This window comes from Gopherus evgoodei, chromosome 3 (genome assembly GCF_007399415.2).
Source record: "Gopherus evgoodei ecotype Sinaloan lineage chromosome 3, rGopEvg1_v1.p, whole genome shotgun sequence".
NCBI classification, from domain to species: Eukaryota; Metazoa; Chordata; order Testudines; family Testudinidae; genus Gopherus; species Gopherus evgoodei.
This window is the reverse complement of record NC_044324.1, coordinates 188,485,900-188,505,028: the sequence shown is the minus strand read 5'-3', so window position 1 is coordinate 188,505,028 and position 19,129 is coordinate 188,485,900. Positions and strand designations below refer to the sequence as shown.

General features: G+C 38.0%; 1 protein-coding gene across 4 annotated transcripts in view; it reads left to right on the top strand.

The window, feature by feature from the left end:
• SRBD1 (S1 RNA binding domain 1) overlaps positions 1-19,129 on the top strand; it is a 251,220-nt gene that overhangs the window by 73,725 nt on the left and 158,366 nt on the right. For all 4 annotated transcript variants that reach the window (XM_030557685.1, XM_030557683.1, XM_030557686.1 and 1 more), the window contains 3 exons: positions 3,422-3,579; positions 7,695-7,785; positions 8,876-8,983. In XM_030557685.1, the coding sequence (XP_030413545.1) occupies positions 3,422-3,579; positions 7,695-7,785; positions 8,876-8,983 (357 nt within the window). The remainder of the gene's footprint in view (positions 1-3,421; positions 3,580-7,694; positions 7,786-8,875; positions 8,984-19,129) is intronic.

Here is a 19,129-nt window from a genome sequence, read left to right as displayed (position 1 = left end):
AAGAGTGTATTGAAACTTTTACTCCTGATGATGAGGAGGAGAGAACTTGCCAGCAAGACAATTACCTTATTTATTGTTTCATTTCCTGTCTTCTACGTTCCTTCCTGTCAGATACCATGATTGCTCAGATGTGGTATAATAATGTCCAGCCATACTTTTGGCTCTTCAGAATACATTTTATTTTGTTGCAGTCCTGCACGGAATAATTTCATAGGGATCCAACACAAGTGATGAGATGAAGAAATCTTTTTTAAAATGTATAATACTTTCCTAATTTTCCACACTCTCTCAAAAAGCATTCGAGCTTTTTCCCTCACTGTTCTTCATAGACCTTTTTTTCCTATACATCTCATTTCACACCTGAAGTTCCCACAGAAAATATTGCTTGTGCTTTGCATATGGAAGTTGGAAATGGAGTCCAAACTTTAGAACCCTTATCTTCCAGCTGTGACTCCAGAGTCTGTAGGCCAAGATTAGGATAATTTCCCTTATTAAATACTTCTTTTGGCAATTAAATACTTGGAGATAAACCTATCTCCTAGAACTGGAAGGGATCCTGAAAGGTCATTGAATCTAGCCCCCGCCTTCACTAGCAGGACCAGTTTTTGCCCCAGATCCCTAAGTGACTCCCTCAAGGATTGAACTCACAACCCTGGGGTTAGCAGGCCAAATCTCAAACCACTAAGCTATCACCTCCCCTCCGATGGCTGAATACAATTTTGAGTTTCAAATGCAGAAGAAAATTAAAGGAATCTCTATAGTCTTTATATTTGTTGTTACTATAATCATCCTAGTAAATTTGAAATGATATGTTAAATCATTTGTTAAATTATTTTATTTTTCATAAAATGGCAAATGAGGATATTTATTTTCAAAATAATATTCTTATGTTAAAGAGGGATCCCCTCCTCCCCAAAACCTTATTAATAAAAGAATTACCAGAAATTAGAACAACACAAAGCTAGATATTTTATCATTTCTGACGCAGACAGTGGTGCCTTGAGAACATAAAGGGAAAATAAATGTCAGGCTACCTGGGACAGTTTCATAAAGGATTAAATTACTATCCAAAATTTGAAATTGAGGGCCAGCACTTGGGGTGGTGGGTTATATCACTGATACACATGTTGAATGAGAAGCAGGTAGAGAGAAAAAGAGAAGTTTATATTTGAAATTAAAAATACAGGCTGTTAAGTAATAGAAAGGACATACGTTATAGTCTCCACGCATCTGGCACTTTCAGTACCATTTCCTGTTACTATAAAAGTTTTTTAAAACCAAGCCAACTTCAAACATGTTACCATAAAGTGTACAAAACTAATAACGTGGCTAGGGGTAAATTCAGTTCCTGCACAGGTCCCCGTTGTAGTAGAACTGGTAGATTGAGCTGCATGTGGGGAGTGGATGTCCTGTGTGTGATATAGAACCCACTTTTTGGGGATAGAGGAAAGCCAGGGCCAGAGGATCTTCCTTTGTGCAGATTCTCGAGTCTTCACGTCCATACACCATGGCAGAGGCAGCGACTGCTTCTGCTGCTGTGTTCAATGGCAGCTGCTACAACGCAGCCATTCTGCTACCTGGGGGTGTTTCCTCCTTCTACTCAGTGGAGACCAAAGCACAGTCTACTATCTTTGAAATACTAGGGCAGCCTAGGGAATGCATGTACATTTTGTGTACTTTTCATAATCTCCCTTTTGATAATATCTAGGCTAATTTTTGTGTTCTTCATTCAGAAACAATTCCAGAGTGATTTTCTTTCTTTTGCATGAAGGATGCCTTTCCATAGAAATGCTTTGCAAACAATGTGTGAAGGGAAACATGTGGGTGGTTTATGTCTTTGAGTGTTGAAGGGACGTCACCAACTTGTAATCTAGTCTGTTTTTCAAAAATTGGAGTTAAAAGTAGTTTCACATTCTACATACATCCACGAGTCCGGGTGCCAGTAGTTGTGCTTTGTCATATTTTCCTATCTTTTAAAAATGTCTTTTCTCCTCATAGTTGCTCTGTGTAAAGACGTTCACGAACTGGGAACAGACTGGCTCTTTGGGAAACAATGGATCTGACTATGCATAAAATACTATCAAATGCACAAAATTGATGTGTAAATGAGAATGTTTATATATTTGCATAGAGAATTAATTGTATAGAAAAACTATAAAGAATTATTTTCCCTACTTTTTCATTTATGGTAATCTTAGGTGTTGTGTCAGTGGTACATTAATGTGCATAAAAGGGTTCCTTTTTGATTGACCAAAAAGACACACATTCCTGGGGGGAAAAGTGTGGGTAGTTTTAAAGTTATATGCGGGTTTACAGTGTTAGTTACTATATGAGTCATTATGACTTCCTTAATTATCCTCATAACTGATCACATTATACATATGGTGCATGGATGTGTGCACATGCAAAGAGAGAGGAATCCACTGAATACTAATGAATTATTTTGTTTTATAAACTTTTTTATTCTGTAATAAGTGTAAACAACTAAGACATTTTGTTGTTATCAGACATTCTCTTCTTGGCTGCTGTTGACATACAAGGCACATACTTTGCATACTTACACCTAGCAAAAATACACATTTGTCTCAGATAAACAAGGATATTTTAAATAAATGATGCTAAAGTTACAGAACTCATTCCTTGGTCTTCAGTGGCATATTTATTTTTCCTGTCAAAGATCATGGAAGAGGAAAAAAAAATAGAGAATGTTTTGTATCTATGAATTTCTGCTTTGCCTACATCCACACAAGCAAATGTGGAAACACATCAACTACACTATTACTATTTTGCATCTGAAATTGTTTATCAAGTCACCAGTTTCAAATACAGTTGTGAAATACTGTAACTCATAAACCAGATAGGCTATCTAGTGAATTATAGTAATTTAGCAATTATAAATAGAAATGACTTATCAGGCTATCTAGTCCATTTCAAGGTTAGTGGCTTAAACCAATTCTGCTTGGTAGTAATTTTCTCAGTAATTATCTCAGTCTCTTCAGGTTTACATTAGAAGCTGAATTCAGCATAGGTGTTTCTCAAGGCTGGTCTGATGAGAATCAGAATACCATTCCCTTGCAAGTAGAAATACGGCTTTGAGTAGAGGCTGCTGTCTATTCAAAAATTTAAAGGTGGATGTGTGAAGGTAAGGCAGAAAGGAGTCTGTGCAGACTTTACGCAACTTATGGGTAACTGTAACTGCAAGCTAGTTACTGATGCTCCTTTCTTAGGACTACAACCAATTTTTCACATACTATTCCAGTTAAAGTAAAGGTACCAAAAACTCGAGATCCATAGTGCAAAGTGGATGGTAACAAAGAAATAATCAGAAATGCTCCAAAAAGAATGTACTTTGAACCAACTAAAAAAATGTGTCTGAACACTAACTGAAAAAAACCCCTCTTTTTGCTTTCTATTCTCTAAGGTCAAAGTTAACGTCTGATGCAGAGAAAGAATCTATAATGATGTTTGGAAGAAATCTTCGACAGTTGCTTCTGACGAGCCCTGTGAGAGGACGTACTTTGATGGGAGTTGATCCTGGGTACAAACATGGCTGCAAGCTGGCAATTATTTCACCAACCAGTAAGTTTAAATTCCAGTTTTTTCCATCAGCTTTTAAAACACTGTTTGACTTTTGAAATTTACTGAATTACAGTAAAAGCTAGCTGTTAAACAATATACTTGTGGAGGGTATCTATTTTCTCTTATGATTTAATCTTTCATGTGTGCATGTTACTTACCCTGCAAATTCCTTTAGTTGCATGGGATTAAATGTTACGGGCCTGAGTCTCCACTCCCTTGTCTAGTCATTTTCACCTGTGCCAAGTGGGAATGAACAGTTTTGCACTCTCATCACACAGTTGTGAATAATTAAAACACAATAGTTAGGAATCAGACCCTTAATGTATTACAGCTTAAAATGGAATCAGCATTTGAATACTTGCGTCATAATTTTTTCCCCACACAAATAACCTGTTTACACACTTGGAAACTGACTTCTTCTCTGCTTGTTTTTCTTTAATATTGCATATTTTAAAGTAAACTGGCACTTACAGAAGGTGCAGGACCCAGCAGCTCTGGAGATCTGAAGTTCTCTGGTGAACAGGTGCAGCTTTTAGGCAGCTGCAGGGCAAACCTCCCTAATGTACCTTAATTTGGTCTGGAGGTTTACCCCAGTAAGGGTATGAAAAGGTTTGTCACTTTCTCCTCCCATCCTGTCCTTGCCTTCTTTGTTGAGACTTCAAAAAAGAGCTATCAGGTGTGATGGCATGTGTTTTGTCATGTAGGTACTTGTCCATCTCTCTAGTTAATAAAAGTTGTTTGTAGTGTTTTTCTTACATTTGTTAACTACCCAGTCAGTTTCTAATGATTCTGGCCTTGTTTACAGAGTTCCTTATGGTTTGGAGCAGAGTATCTATAATACATTTTGTTTGATTCATATGAAGACATTGGTCTAACATGCCCAAGTTCCATTTTCAAAAGTCACTGAAAACCTAAAGCCATGTCTGTACATGCAGTACATCTGGTAAAGATGCTCTATGCTGACCGGAGGGAGCTCTTCTGTTGGCCCACCTCCCTGATCAGCATGAGCTATGTCAGTGGGAGAAGCTCTCCCGCTGATATAGTGCTGTGAACACGAGCGCTTATGCTGGTGTAATTTATGTCAGTCACAGGGGTGGAATATTCACACCCCTAAGTGACAAAAGTTTTGCCGACATAGGTTGTGGTGTAGACATAGAAGCCTAAATCTCATTGACTTTCAGTGAGTCTTAGGCTAAGTCATTTAAACATAATAAAATTTTACCCATTGTCTTGTAATGTTTGTGTTTCTCTGTTGAAGGACAGAAAAACATTTCCATATAAAGTCTATCTTTTTATTGTTTATTTAGCCTTCTTTTCCCTACCCCTTCCGCACTGGTTATGTATTCAGCAGCTGAAATATATTAAAAATGGTGAGCGAGCCAGGGTCTTTCCTATCTTTGACCACAGCAAATCTGTATCTCTCCTCAACATGTCAAACTGACACTTTACAATATGTATCTTTCTTTAAAAAAAAACCACAAAACCCCAAAACAAGCAAACAAAACAAAAAAAACTCTGCATTCTGTAACTCCTTGATGGCCATAACATGTGCATCTGGAAACTGTACAAGTATTTTGTCAGTTCTTCAGTGAAATAAAACATTGAGCCACCCCACCTGTGGTTTGGATAAAATGTAAAGTACGCTGCTTTTTATGATAATCAAACAGGCTGTTAAGAGAAACCGCCTTGTAAAACTTGTGGATGTTTATGCATGTTACAGTCTTTGTTAAAAAAAAAAAAAAACCCAACAATTATGGATCACAGGAAATTGGCCTTTTTTGCAAGCTAGTGACACTTGATTTAAAAACATGTATGCTGTTCTTCACAGACTAATTTTCTCTTTTCTTTTCAGCACAGATTTTTGTAAAAATGGAAATTACACTTTCCAATGTGTGTGTGTGTGTGTGTTTGTGTTTTTTGTTTTGTTTTGTTTTTTTTGCTAGACTGTTGTTTTGGGGAAGTAGTAATGGCTTTGGTGTTAACCCCATATTGCCAATATACAAGGATCAAATAATGTACGCTGCTACCTCGATATAACACCATCCAATATAACACAAGTTTGGATATAATGCGGTAAAGCAGTGCTCGGGAGGGGGAGGGGGGGCTGTGCACTACTGTGGATCAAAGCAAGTTCAATATAACAGGGTTTCACCTATAATGTGGTAAGATTTTTTGGCTCCCAAAGACAGCGTTATGTCGAGGTGTATTAGTTTTTATAATGCCTTCAAATTTATTTTCTTCATGTTGTTTTATATCTCAATGAGTTTGCTTATTAGTTGTCTGATTTTTAACAGTTACAGACTTACGTTTCCTTGATTTTCTGTATAAAGTTTCCTGACTCCCTGATGGCCTTCCAAAGTACCCAATCCAGCATTCTCTCTAATTTAATCTCTTTCACAGCACATATTACAGGGAATAGACTTGCACACACTGTATATTCAAATAAGACTGCTGTATTTAAGTACAATGAAGTATTACTAACTTAAAGAAAGGCATGCTTAATTGGGACAGCCATTTTATATTCACTTACTATTTAGCTTGGTAGTGAATAGTAGTGACTCCTTAACTGGGACAGCATTTGCTTAAATTCTGCCTAAAGGATGGACACGTTTGACCAGTGCAAAGCTAGTTGTATTGCTTAACTAGGTGTTAAAGAGTCTTTAAATCCTCATTTGGGGCCAGCAGTTGCCAAATGCAAATGAAAAGGTGCAGAAAACTTGGTTATAACATAAAACCAAAACATTATGGATAGTTTTCATTTTTTTAAAAAGGGGTCGGTCAATTGCAGAAATAAGAATACGTTTGTATCTTTTAAGCGCTTTACAAATATTTACTGTTCTCATAAGACTTTTGTAAAATAAGTAAATAAGTGTTATTAGCAAGGCTTGGTAAAAACGAAAGGAGCCCAGATCCACCAAAATGTTAGCCTGAACAATTACCGATGGATTTATCCTCCCAGCACCCTTGTGATGTGGGAAAGTATTAATCTTATTTTACAGAGGGGAGCCGAGGCACTTGTCACTAAGTGACTTGCTTATGGTCACAGAAGAAATCTGTGGCCAAACCTGGAATCAAACTCATGTCTCATGAGTCCTAGTCCAGTGCCCTCAACAGTAACTAGCCTTCCACCCCTACATCTCTCAGCACAGAGCAGATGAGGGCCGCTGAGACAGAGGAATTCAGGAACTCTGATGTCTGTTGCTGAGCTGGGAGGAGTAAATCATTGTATCAGTGTTCTATGAGTTCTTCCTAATCTGGGCGAGAGAAGCAGAAATCAGAGAATTAACAGTGTCTGGGCTTGTTTATTTGGAGGGGTAACATGCTGTATGGGGATGTGATTTCTGGGGCACGGTAATGTGCTGCACATGAATTGGTCTGTGTAGACCCTGCTGGTGTGCACTAAAGGTTCCCTAGTGTGTTTTAACTTAGTTCTGTTTAAAACAGCACTGCGATGAAGCACATGAACAGAGTCTAAATGGACCAGTTAGTATGCTTTAGAAATCCAACCTACATAGAGCACATACCTCACTGTCTAAACGAAACCTCAGTCTCTGGATATGTGCTGTAGTAGACACTCTGAATTCTGCAGTGGAAACTGATGCCCATGATAGCAATGTGGAGTGTGTATTTACAAATGCAACGGTATGTTATCCCCACTTTGCAGGGAGGCATAGTGACTTGCCAAAGCCAACAGAGGGAGTTTCTGTTAGAGCTGGAATTAGAATTTAGGCATTCTGTCTTCTAGGTCTGTACTCAGACCACTAGATCACACCTCTCTCTAAGCGGATCTTTAAAATGTACAGATTACGGCAATAAACCCTTTCTGCCCCAAGGAACCATTTTTTCTAATCACAAAATATTTGCTGAATACAAACAGTGATGCTGATTGGTGCTGGTGGTTTGTTATCTGGACATGTTTACTAGGAGCTCGGCAAAGTCTATCAACTCATTTCATTCTGGCAGTGAACCCAGTTCTACACGGTATATAAGAAAATTGTGGATAATTATTGAAATGTTTTTCTTGTGAATCAGCCCTTCACCTTGGTAGTTCATCAGGAAATACCGTCTGGATTTTTCTGTTTCTAACTGAATCGTTTTGCCTTTCCTCATTCTAGGTCAGATACTCCATACTGATGTTGTCTACTTGCATTCTGGACAAGGATTCCGTGAAGCTGAAAAAATAAGGAGACTTCTTGTGCATTACAAGTATGATAACGAAGCTTTCATTAAAATATAAATAGGATAAATATCTACATTGTATCAAAATTGGATATACAAGCACTATGTCCAGAGATTTAGTGGAATTTCTCCTTTTATGGCTGATGGCTGAATGTTGCTCAATTTATGTTCATGTTTTAAAATATTGTATGTATTAGATGCTTGTGAAATCAAGCAGTGAATATAGTTAGTTTACAAATTAGATGCTGTGGAAATGTATTTGCAAAGGTGTGCCAATTCATCTTATTCCTACTGTGCAGCACCCATGTTAGTCAATTTTGGGAGCTTTTATGAACAGCTATTGCCACTTGTATTAAATTTTGGGATGGTTTTGGGTGGTGGGACGTTGTTCACTGGGAATTAGAAGTTTGACGTTAAACACTCGTGCATACCTGTTGATAGCCTGATAGCCCTGGCCCTTACTGTACTGTTTTTGAGGCAGTTCCATCCAGTGTTATTCCATTGAGTGAGCTTCCAAAGCGAGTTTTTCTTTATTTTAGCTTCTGTTTAATTGAATAGAAGCCATTTTACATGGGGAAGGATTTTCCTGTCTGTGCAATAAAATGATTTAACATGAAGACTGCCAAGGAGAGTCATGAATGATGTACTACAGCCCTTGAGTTTCCTGTAGTTAGGAATTTTGTTCACTTCTATAAGAGATATGTGAAAATTACCACTCTGGCCGCTAACAACATCACAATGCACTCAAACCTTCAGACAGTCAGTCCTTTCCGCCATACATGCCTCAAGCCCTTGAAAAGCCTTACTACTAGAGCCACTTAAAGGTTGTTTTGCTGTTGTACATGCAACTAAGAGGATGGAATTCTCCATTGCAGGGTACTAACTACTTTGTAGCTACTGCAGCAAGACACACTTTTGTGTGTGTTGTGCAGCTTAACTCTCAGCTAATCAGCCTGGTTCATGCTGAGGTGCTGATGTCTACAGAGTTCTAAGATCTTCCTGTGTGTGGAAGTTGGCGGCATGTTCTTGTTGAGTACAGCCTTTACATAAAGTGAAATTACTACACATCCCTAACTATGCAGGAAAACTGAATGTTTATCCTTTATCTCCTTTAAAGCTGCAGCACTGTTGTGATAGGCAATGGGACTGCCTGCAGGGAGACAGAAGCTTACTTTGCTGACTTAATTATGAAAAAGTACTTTGCACCACTGGATGTTGTATATTGGTAAGATTGCTTATTTTGTTTGACATTTTGTTTTCCTCTTCAGCACATTTCAATTTCAGTAGGTGCTTTTAAATGTGTGTTGTTTTTTTTTAAGGTAGTTCCTCTGTAGTCCTCACCATCCTTTACTGGCCCACTCTTCTGGCCGTAGAGAAGTGGTCTTGGCTCCCTTTGGAGAATGTAAGCACCCATTCATGGGGAGAAGTTCACTAGAGCATCATTCAATGCATTCCCTCTCCTTGGGGATAAGTGTGCTGCCTCCATAGCAGTCGCCAAGTCTCACCAGCCCAAGGAACTCGGCCCATAGCTGAGGACCTGCATCCCATATCCTCTGTGTTTCGCTACAGCAACTGTAGGTTGCTGATTGCTTGGCTGGGCCACTGGAACGCACATTTAAATACTAGTATCATCTGTCTATGCTATGGAAAGCTTGCTGGTCCTTTGGGTATTAAGTTGCCTGGAAAAAATCCTTTGTTAATGCACTGCACGTGTAGTGAAGGATTCATCTTGACCATTAGATTTCAGAATTCAGCAGAACTGTCTGAAAAGCCTCTGTTTTGGGTTTTGTTGTGAATGCCGAGTCTGCCTGCTGCCTCACCAGAGAACAGAACCTCTTGGTTTCCCTCTGAGAAATAATGGAAACATACCCACAATTATTTAATCATCTCAAATGATTTTTTTAAATCTTGGAGTAAGCGTTTGCATTGAAAGTAAAAAGCAACAATTTTTGTTCCTCCACTGAAATATTAAGATGGATGCAGTAAAAAGAAGTTCTATGTTTTCCAAAAGGGATTGCTTTTCTCTCTTTGGACTTTTGTCATTTTCTGTGTGTTTAAAGTTTTTTTTGTCAAATCCATAGATTGAAAAGAGATCTGACAGAAATTTTCAATAAATGCATTTTTCCTAGGAAATTATGTTGTCATGTAACTCCATTTGTTCTTTGTTTTCCAGACTGGTATAAATTTGTGATGAGAATCAATAATTAATCTGATTTTATTTCAAAAGGCACTCTGGGGTCCTGTTCAAATTTTTTAATGTTTGTTTTCAAATCGGAAGCTCCTACAAGACTGTAGAAGCTTTTTATTGACTCTAGCCCCAAAACAGGGGCTTTGTGTCATTCAGTTCACATGGAAGACAATTATAATATGTTTGGGAAAAAGTCATATTGTAAAATTTTGTTTTCATTTATTTAGATAAAATTTGAAAGCCAGTTATGGAAATATAAGTGCTTTATTCTTTGTTGGAAGAAGCAATTGTAACTTGTTTGAATTTGTCATTTTTTTTCAGTTCTTTGTGCTACAGAATGCAAATATCTGTTTGTTAAAGTTTGTGCAGCAAGATTTGTTTTTTTATTTTATGACCGGTTTTGTGGATGGTTTTCTTATCATGCTTTGCTTTTTTTTTCTTTGTGTTTTGTTACATTTATTTTGTGAGTAGAATAGGAATGTAGAGATAACTTCCAAATTATTTAGCTCTGTCAGTTTCTTGGGCTGAACTTTGTGGAGCTACTGTAATGGAATATTTTAAAAATAAAAATATTAGGAGCTGGTAAAATGCATGTGGAAATAGAAATTGTGAGAACATTTTTCAGTCCAAAGTATCAAGTAGGTAGATTTCTCTAATAACTGTATATGGAGACAGATTTTTCTCAAATTTCAAGAATTAGATTACTCATTAAATCATATTATATCTTTTTTTGACAAAACCTGTTGTAAAACTTCAAGTGAAATATAAACTTTTTAGATTGTCAGTAGAAGAGAGAGCTGAAATAAAAAGTTAGCATAATTAAAGTACTATTTAGTATCACTATCACTATTAATTTATGTTGTACTAGTATTTGCAGGTCCTAATTGGGATTTAGGGCTCCTTTGTACTAAGTGCACGCTTAAGGAAAAGATGGTCTCTGCGTTGGTGAGCTTGTATAGGGAACTAAGATGGCACCAATGATAATGTTAAAATGAATAACAGGTGGAATAATTTTAATTGCAGTAAACGTATTCAGAATATTGGATGCTATTAGCCACGTAGCTGTCACTATTTAAATATTTCCAAATAAGCTGAGCCTGGGGTCTTAGTGGCTGTCCCCCACTTCTGACCTCCTTGACTATCTGTCTTTTTATGGAGGTTGGACTTTCATCTTGCTCTTTGGTCTGGCTGCTGTTTCTCTGTGCTGAGGGGTGTGTGCACACACGCACAGGAAGCCTGCTGCTCACTCTTGAAAGCAGTTGTTAGAAGCAGGCAGTAGTTTTTTTCTTTACTAGATAGTTCAGCCAGCGGCCTGGACTGAGGACGGCTGACAACCAGGACAGAATATACAAACCTGAGCAATCCTGGCCAAATGGGATATTGTGAAGCATGAGTCAGAAAAACGAGTACTGTCAGTAACCTGAATGTTTTAATGGTCCAAGAATAAACACTTCTTTGTGTCTTATTACATTTCCAGAAAAACTTCATTAATTTAGAGTAGAGTATCAAGCGATTTAAAAAAAGTAATTGCGTAATTAATCGCACTGTTAAACAATAATCGAATACCATTTATTTAAATATTTTGGGATATTTTCTACATTTTCAAATATATTGATTTCAGATACCAGTTTTTTATTTCAGTTACAACACAGAACACAAATTGTACAGTGCTCACTTTATGTTTATTTTTTATTACAAATATTTGTACTATAAAAAACAAAAAATTGTAATTTTCACCTCACACAAGCACTGTAGTGCAATCTCTTTATCATGAAAGTTGAACTGACAAATGTAGAATTATGTAAAAAAAGGCCTGCATTCAAAAATACAACAGTGTAAAACTTTGGCGCCTACAAGTCCACTCAGTCCTACTTCTTGTTCAGCCAGTCACTCAGACAAACAAGTTTGTTTACATTTGCAGAAGATAATACTGCCTGCTTCTTGTTTACAATGTTACCTGAAAGTGAGAACAGGTGTTCTCATGGCACTGTAGTAGCCGCCATCACAAGATATTTACATGCCAGATGCGTTAATGATTCATATGTCTCTTCATGTTTCAACCACCATTCCAAAGGATATGCATCCATGCTAATGAGAGTTTCTGACCGATAACAATCCAACGCAGTGCAAACCGACGCACGTTCATTTTCATTATCTGAGTCAGAGGCCACCAGCACAAGGCTGATTTTCTTTTTTGGTGGTTTGGGCTCAGTAGTTTCCCCATCAGAGTGCTTCTCTTTTAAGACTTCTGAAAGCTTGCTCCACACCTTGTCCCTCTCAGATTTTGGAAGGCACTTCAGATTCTGAAACCTTGGATTGACTGCTGCATCTATCTTTAGAAAACTCACATTCGTGCCTTCTTTGTGTTTTGTCAAATCTGCAGTGAAAGTGTTCTTGAAATGAACATGTGCTGGGTCATCATCCGAGATTGCTAAAACATGAAATATATAGCAGAATGCGGGTAAAACAGAGTAGGAGACATACTATTCTTCCCCAAGGAGTTCATTCTCAAATTTAATTAACGTATATTTTTTTAACAAGTGTCAACAGCACGGAAACGTCCTCTGGAATGGTGGCTGAAGCACGAAGGGGTATACGAATGTTGTTCTCACTTGCAGGTGACATTTTAGATAAGAAGCCAGCATCATTACCTCCAGTAAATGTAAACAAATTTGATTGGCTGAACAAGAAGTAGGACTGAGTGGATTTGTAGGCGCTAAAGTTTGACATTGTTTTGTTTTTGAATGCAGTTACGTAACAAAAAAAAAATCTACATTTGTAAGTTGCATTTTCATGATGATGAGATTGCATTATAGTATTAGGTGAACTGAAAAATACTATTTATTTTGGTTATCATTTTTACAGTGCAAATATTTGTAATAAAAATAATATAAAGTGAGCGCTGTACACTTTGTATTCTGTTGTAATAGAAAACAATATATTTGAAAATGTAGAAAAACATCCTAAAATATTTAATAAATTTCAATTGCAATTCTATTGTTTAACTGTGCAATTAAAACTGCGATTAATTGTGATTAATTTTTTTAATCGTGATAATTTTTTTTGAGTTAACTGTGATTAATCGACAGCCCTAATTTAGAGAGAAGGTTGCTCAAATCCATTTCTTCGTGATAATCAAATGCAAGGACCTTTTCTGAGCACAGCTGTGTAGTTAAACATGTGCTACCCCCTGGTTAGAGGCACTCTTTTTTGGATGCCTTATATCGCTTCTGCTACTACTAAGGAATCAATTTAAGCAAAATCGAAACAGGACATTGTTAATCTGAGACAGGAGTGTTCACCCTGGGGCATTGCACAGAATGAACTAAATCAGTTTACAAACCAGTTGAGTGAAACCAGTGCTAAAAGTGTAGCAGAAAGCATAAATTAAGACAACGTGCACACCCAACTCAGTAAACCAGTCTCCAAGCATTAGTTCTTGAGCACTGCTCAAGCATACCAACAGTCTACTACAGAGGTCGGCAGCCTTTCAGAAGTGGTGTGTCGAGTCTTCATTTATTCACTCTGATTTAAGGTTTTGCGTGCCAGTAATACATTTTAACGTTTTTAGAAGGTCCCTTTCTGAAAGTCTATAATATATAACTAAACTATTGTTGTATGTAAAGTAAAGAAGGTTTTTAAAACGTTTAAGAAGCTTCAGTTAAAATTAAATTAAAATGCAGAGCCCCCCAAGACCTGTGGCCAGGACCTGGACAGTGTGAGTGCCACTGAAAATCAGATTGCATGCTGCCTTCGGCACCTGTGCCATAGGTTGCCTGCCCCTGGTCTACTACCTTGCCTAGATGTTCGTTTTCAGTTCAACAGTACTGTTGCCTTCAATGCACGTACTTCAAAGCAGTGTCAATCCAGAACCCCCCCTTAAAAAAAAAAAAGAGAGAGGGGCCAGTATGTTCACTGGCCTTTCAGAGGAGGCTAGCTTTGTCAAGGTATTATTCCCACTTTGAACTTTAGCGTCCAAAAAAGTGGGGATCTGCATGTACCCTTCTAAGCTCAATTCCTAGCTTAGGTCTGATAGCGCTGCCACCAACCAAAAATATAGTGTTTTGGTACACTTCCTGTCCCTCAAAACCTTCCCTGTGGGACCCAAGACCCAAACCCCTTGGGTCTTAAAACAAGAGGAAATAAACCATTCCCCCTCCCAGACTTTCCCCTCCCTGGGTTACCCTGAGAGTTACACTGATCCAAACTCCTTGGATCTTAAAATAGAGAGAAATTAACCTTTCCCCCTCCTTCTTTCCCCCCACCACTCCCTGGTGAGTTCAGACCCAATCCCCTTGGGTCTTACACAAGGGAAAAAAAATCAATCAGGTTCTTAAAAAGGAAAGCTTTTAATTAAAGAAAGAAAAAATATAAATTATCTTTGTAAAACCAGGATGGAAAATGTTTACAGGGTGTAAGCTTATACATAGACTAGAGGGACTCACCCCCCCACCCAGCCTAAGATACAAGTTACAGCAAACAGAGGTAAAATACCCTTCCAGCAAAATACACATTTGCAAATTAAGAAAACAAACATAAAACTAATTCGCCTTTTCTAGCCAGTACTTACTATTCTGAACATGAGAGACTGTTAGAAAGAATGGAGACAGATCTGGTTGCACGTCTGGTCCCTCTTAGTCCCAAGAGAGAACAAAGAACAAAAAAAAACCCAGCACAAACAAAGACTTCACTCCACCAAGATTTGAAAGTATCTTGTCCCCCGATTGGTCCTTTGGTCAGGTGTTAGCCAGGTTCACTGAGCTTGTTAACCCTTTACAAATAAGAGAGACATTAACCCTTAACTATCTGTTTATGACAAGCTTGCTTAACAGTTCAGCAGTACTTAAAGAGCAGATTTGGGAGTTCTTGCAAATCTCCCAAATCAGCTTCTTAGTAGCTCAGCTGTTGCAGAACATGTGGGCTTGGAGGAGGGATAGGAAGTGGATGGGGTGGAACTGCATGATTTGGCTTCTTTTGTATTTAAAGTCTTGTGGTATATACTTTTTAAATTATCACTAACAGAGGGGTTGAAGAGCACAGGTGATTTTTTTTTTTTTTTTTTTTTTTTTTTTTTTTTTACCATTTCTCCCTCTCATTTTCTTTTTTCTCCGACCCATCATGTGAAAGTAGCATAATACAGTTTCAGACAATGAGAGTTATACAATGAGGAAAGTATGTGGGTAATTGTATGTACTAAAAATTGTGCACAATCGAATGTCGAACTTCTGTGCACAGCTGCTATCACTGCATGTGCAGTCCTGCTTATGTTGTGCACTGATGACCAATTACACATCCAGCTAGTTACTTGCATGTGCAATTACTGCAGCTGGGCATGCATTTTTGCTTACACACTTTGAAATTCTGGTCCTCCATTTCCAAAGCAATATATAGTAATTTCAGAATTGCATGTAGAGAGATCTTGGGTAAAAACCTGATCCCATTGAGGTCAATGGGAATTTTGCCACTGACTTCAGTGAGGACAGGATTTCACATTTTGTAGTTGGTGGTACAAGAATGAAATGACTGGGCAGGTCTTCTTTATTTAATTTGCATATTTTAGTTTATTTTTCGACATATTTTGAAGGAGACCAGTCTGTTTTGTCTTCCAGCACTATGGCAAAGACAAAATATTTTATTTGATCAGCTATTTATAAACATTGCTGATACCAGTAAGTATAATAAAATATGAGCTATTAAAATACCAGGACTTCAACAATAACAGTTATATATTCATAGAATCATAGAATACAGTAACTCCCCACTTAAGGTCCTCTCACTTAACATTGTTTCAATCCTATGTCCCTGGTCAGAGGACATGCTCCATTTAAAGTTGTGCAATGCTTCACTATAACGTCATTTGGCTGCCTGCTTTGTCCACAGCTGGCAGCCCCTCATCAACTCCCCTACGCCCTCCTCACAGCGCCTCCCGCCCACCGGCAGACCCCACGGATCAGCGCCTTCCCCTTCCTCCCTCCACCTTCTGCCTGTGGCAATATGCTGGCTTGCGGCATTCAGGAGGGATGGGGGAGGAGTGAGGACTCGGCGCACAGTCTCAGCCTCCCTCCCTTGTCTCTCGAAAGCCACAAACCAGCTGTTTGCTGTGGGCAGGAGGCAGGGGAGGGATAGGGGAGGAGTGAGCACGCAGCATGAGTAAAGAGGGGGGGAAGAAGAGACGGGTTAAGAGTAGGGATTTGGGGGAAGGGGTGGAGTGGGTTGGCTGAGGATTGAGCCCTCCGTCCCTGGTGCTTGCAGAGTAGGGGGAGGTGCCGCTGCTGCTGCGCAGCATGCTTCTCCTAGCCTACAGCACCTTCAGCCTCCTTGCCTGCCTCATTGTCTCCAGTGCCAGTGAGCTGTGCCTGTGTGAGGTAAGGTGGGGCACCTCCCAACTATAGTACTGTACTATATAGCAAAAAAAAATTTCCCTGAAACCTAACCCCCCCATTTACATTCATTCTTACGGGGAAATTGGATTCGCTTAACATCATTTCACGTAAAGTTGCTTTTTTTCAGGAACATAACTACAATGTTAAGTGAGGAGTTACTTGTCAGGGTTCATCTAGTCCAACCCCCTGCTCAAAGCGGGACCAATTCCTAACTAAATCATTCCAGCCAGGGCTTTGTCAAGCCTGACCTTAAAAACCTCTAAGGATGGAGATTCCACCACCTCCCTAGGTAACCCATTCCAGTGCTTCACTACCCTCCTAATGAAAAAGTTTTTCCTAATATCCAACCTAAACCTCCCCCACTGCAACTTGAGACCATTACTCCTTGTCCTGTTATCTGCTACTACTGAGAACAGCCTAGATCCATCCTCTTTGGAACCCCCTTTCAGGTAGTTGAAAGCAGCTATCAAATCCCCCCTCACTCTTCTCTTGTGCAGAATAAGCACATAGTTTTACTGAAATACTCAAGTTTTGCGAAATAAAGTTTGTATTCAAAAATGAAATCACTGAAGACTGCAGTAGGAAATGAGGCATATGGTGGGTTTTTGTTTTTTTTTGGTGTGGCTTTAAAAACTGTCTGAACAAAGTTTGACAGTTTTTGATTTAAAACAAATATTTTTCACTACTTTTATAACCAGCACACTTTCCTTACCTAAGTCCAACCGAAATAATTGCAGGACTTCCTCTTTTTTTTTTTTTTTAATGTAGTTTCTCTTGTAGACCTATGTTTATTGACTTAGATTAGGATTGGACTAGAGCCCAGAGACAGTCGTATATGGTCTGTAGTTTTTTTGTTACAAATCAACTTTTGTCGCCAGGCCCAGTAAATATTCTTGATTATTTTTGTTAGTTTTATTGTGAGTTCTTGCCAAAGATACAATGTATTATACCCAAAACAGATGTTCTGTTTAGACAAATGTATATTTGCTTTAAGAGATCCCAAAATGAAAATGAAACAATAGTGTGTTCAGCATTAACATGACAGCTGATGAACTTCAGGATTTCATGGGCCTTTTTAAGTTGTTAAAAATCTTTGGGAAATACATATGTAGAGCAGTGGGACTGGTTTTCTTTGGCTTGCTGTCCTTTCTAGGAGTCTTTGAGTGACAACTGTTTGAGTGACAGATGGGCTATGCTAGAATAGAGCAATGTAAACAGCTTGATCATGTTCTTAAAAATAAATTAAAAAGCACAATTTTACTTTCTACCTAAATTGTCTTATGATAAGAATACAAGCATTCTTGCAGGTGAAACTAATTATTTGTATATTTGTATTGAAGTGCACTCACGATAAATTAGCAAACAGTCCTGTGGCACCTTATAGACTAACAGACGTTTTGGAGCATGAGCTTTCATGGGTGAATTCACCCACGAAAGCTCATGCTCCAAAATGTCTGTTAGTCTATAAAGTGTCACAGGACTCTTTGCTGCTTTTACAGATCCAGACTAACACGGCTACTCCTCTGATACTTGTCACGATAAATTATTTCAGCTCACACTTAACAATAGTTTGTAGCATGTGCATTAGATTACTGGTAGATAAAACAACATCAGCAGATTAAGAATGTAACCTGTATACTTTAGATGTTTTTTATTTATCATCTATTTGGCTTGTTGTCATTTGTATTGTTTCTGTTATCCTGGACTTTAAACCATTTGTCCTTTTCCCTTACCTTTGACACAATCTTTTTCTGGCTTTTCAGACATTTCAAGCATTGATCTTATTGATGATCTACTAGTATTTGTGTTCAAACACTACTATATTGTAGCAAGTCAAGCAAAATCCATAAAATCTTGTAAGATCATTTCTAATGCATTTTATTTCTTTGCTTTAATGTCTTAAATACTTAGGAATTTTCTGCTGAGGTAGAATAGGAGTTCCATAACTTTTGAAGTTGGTTCTTAATGGTGAAAAATTGATATGAAAATATTTGTTCAACAGGAATTTAAGTTCATTTGTATTTTTATAGGTATCTGTACAAACTGTAAATTCCTCTTTTGATTTTAATCTGTGTTTTATGTTGCTGAATATCTGCTATACTCTGTATACTTGAACAAATGCCACTTTCAAGTTCTCTGTGCCTCCACATTTCTAATGTTACACTCAACTTAATTCCATTGCTTTTCTGCTTCATATCTCAGTTTGAAGGCAGTCTGACGTTCAGGTTCATATTAGGATAATTAGGTTTCAAGGCGAAGCAAGGGGATTAAGATGTCTGATGTCTAGTTGCAGAATAAAGTTCAGAGCCACTTGTAAAACTAGTTTGATTGGTTAACGGAAGTATTCAGTGCTTATGCAAGCATTAGTCCATATTTCATCAGGTATTCTCAGTGCTGTAACTCTAGATGTGACCTTGGGACTTGATTTACCTCAGCTCAGTTTTCTTTATTAATGTGCCATGAAAGAGGTACATGAAAGATAGCTAACATCAAAGCACCTTTTAAAGTAAAATAGTTGATATGAATCCCTTGGTATTTAACACTGTCTGTCAAATGTTACAGCTGGCTTGCATCCTTTTACAAGCTATTGCTTGCTGCATTAAAGCAATTGTTTCAAGTCTGTTGAGGGTACTGAAAGGAGAGGTGGGGAAGTGGGAAATTTTACTCATATTTCTTTCAAATTGTATTTTCTTCAAGTTTTTATTTTAATCTGTTAGTGTATAGGAAGCAGAAAATAGTTTCCAAAGCTGTTGCAGAAGGAATAAATGTTCTACAAAGACAGCATGTAAGTGTCTGAACT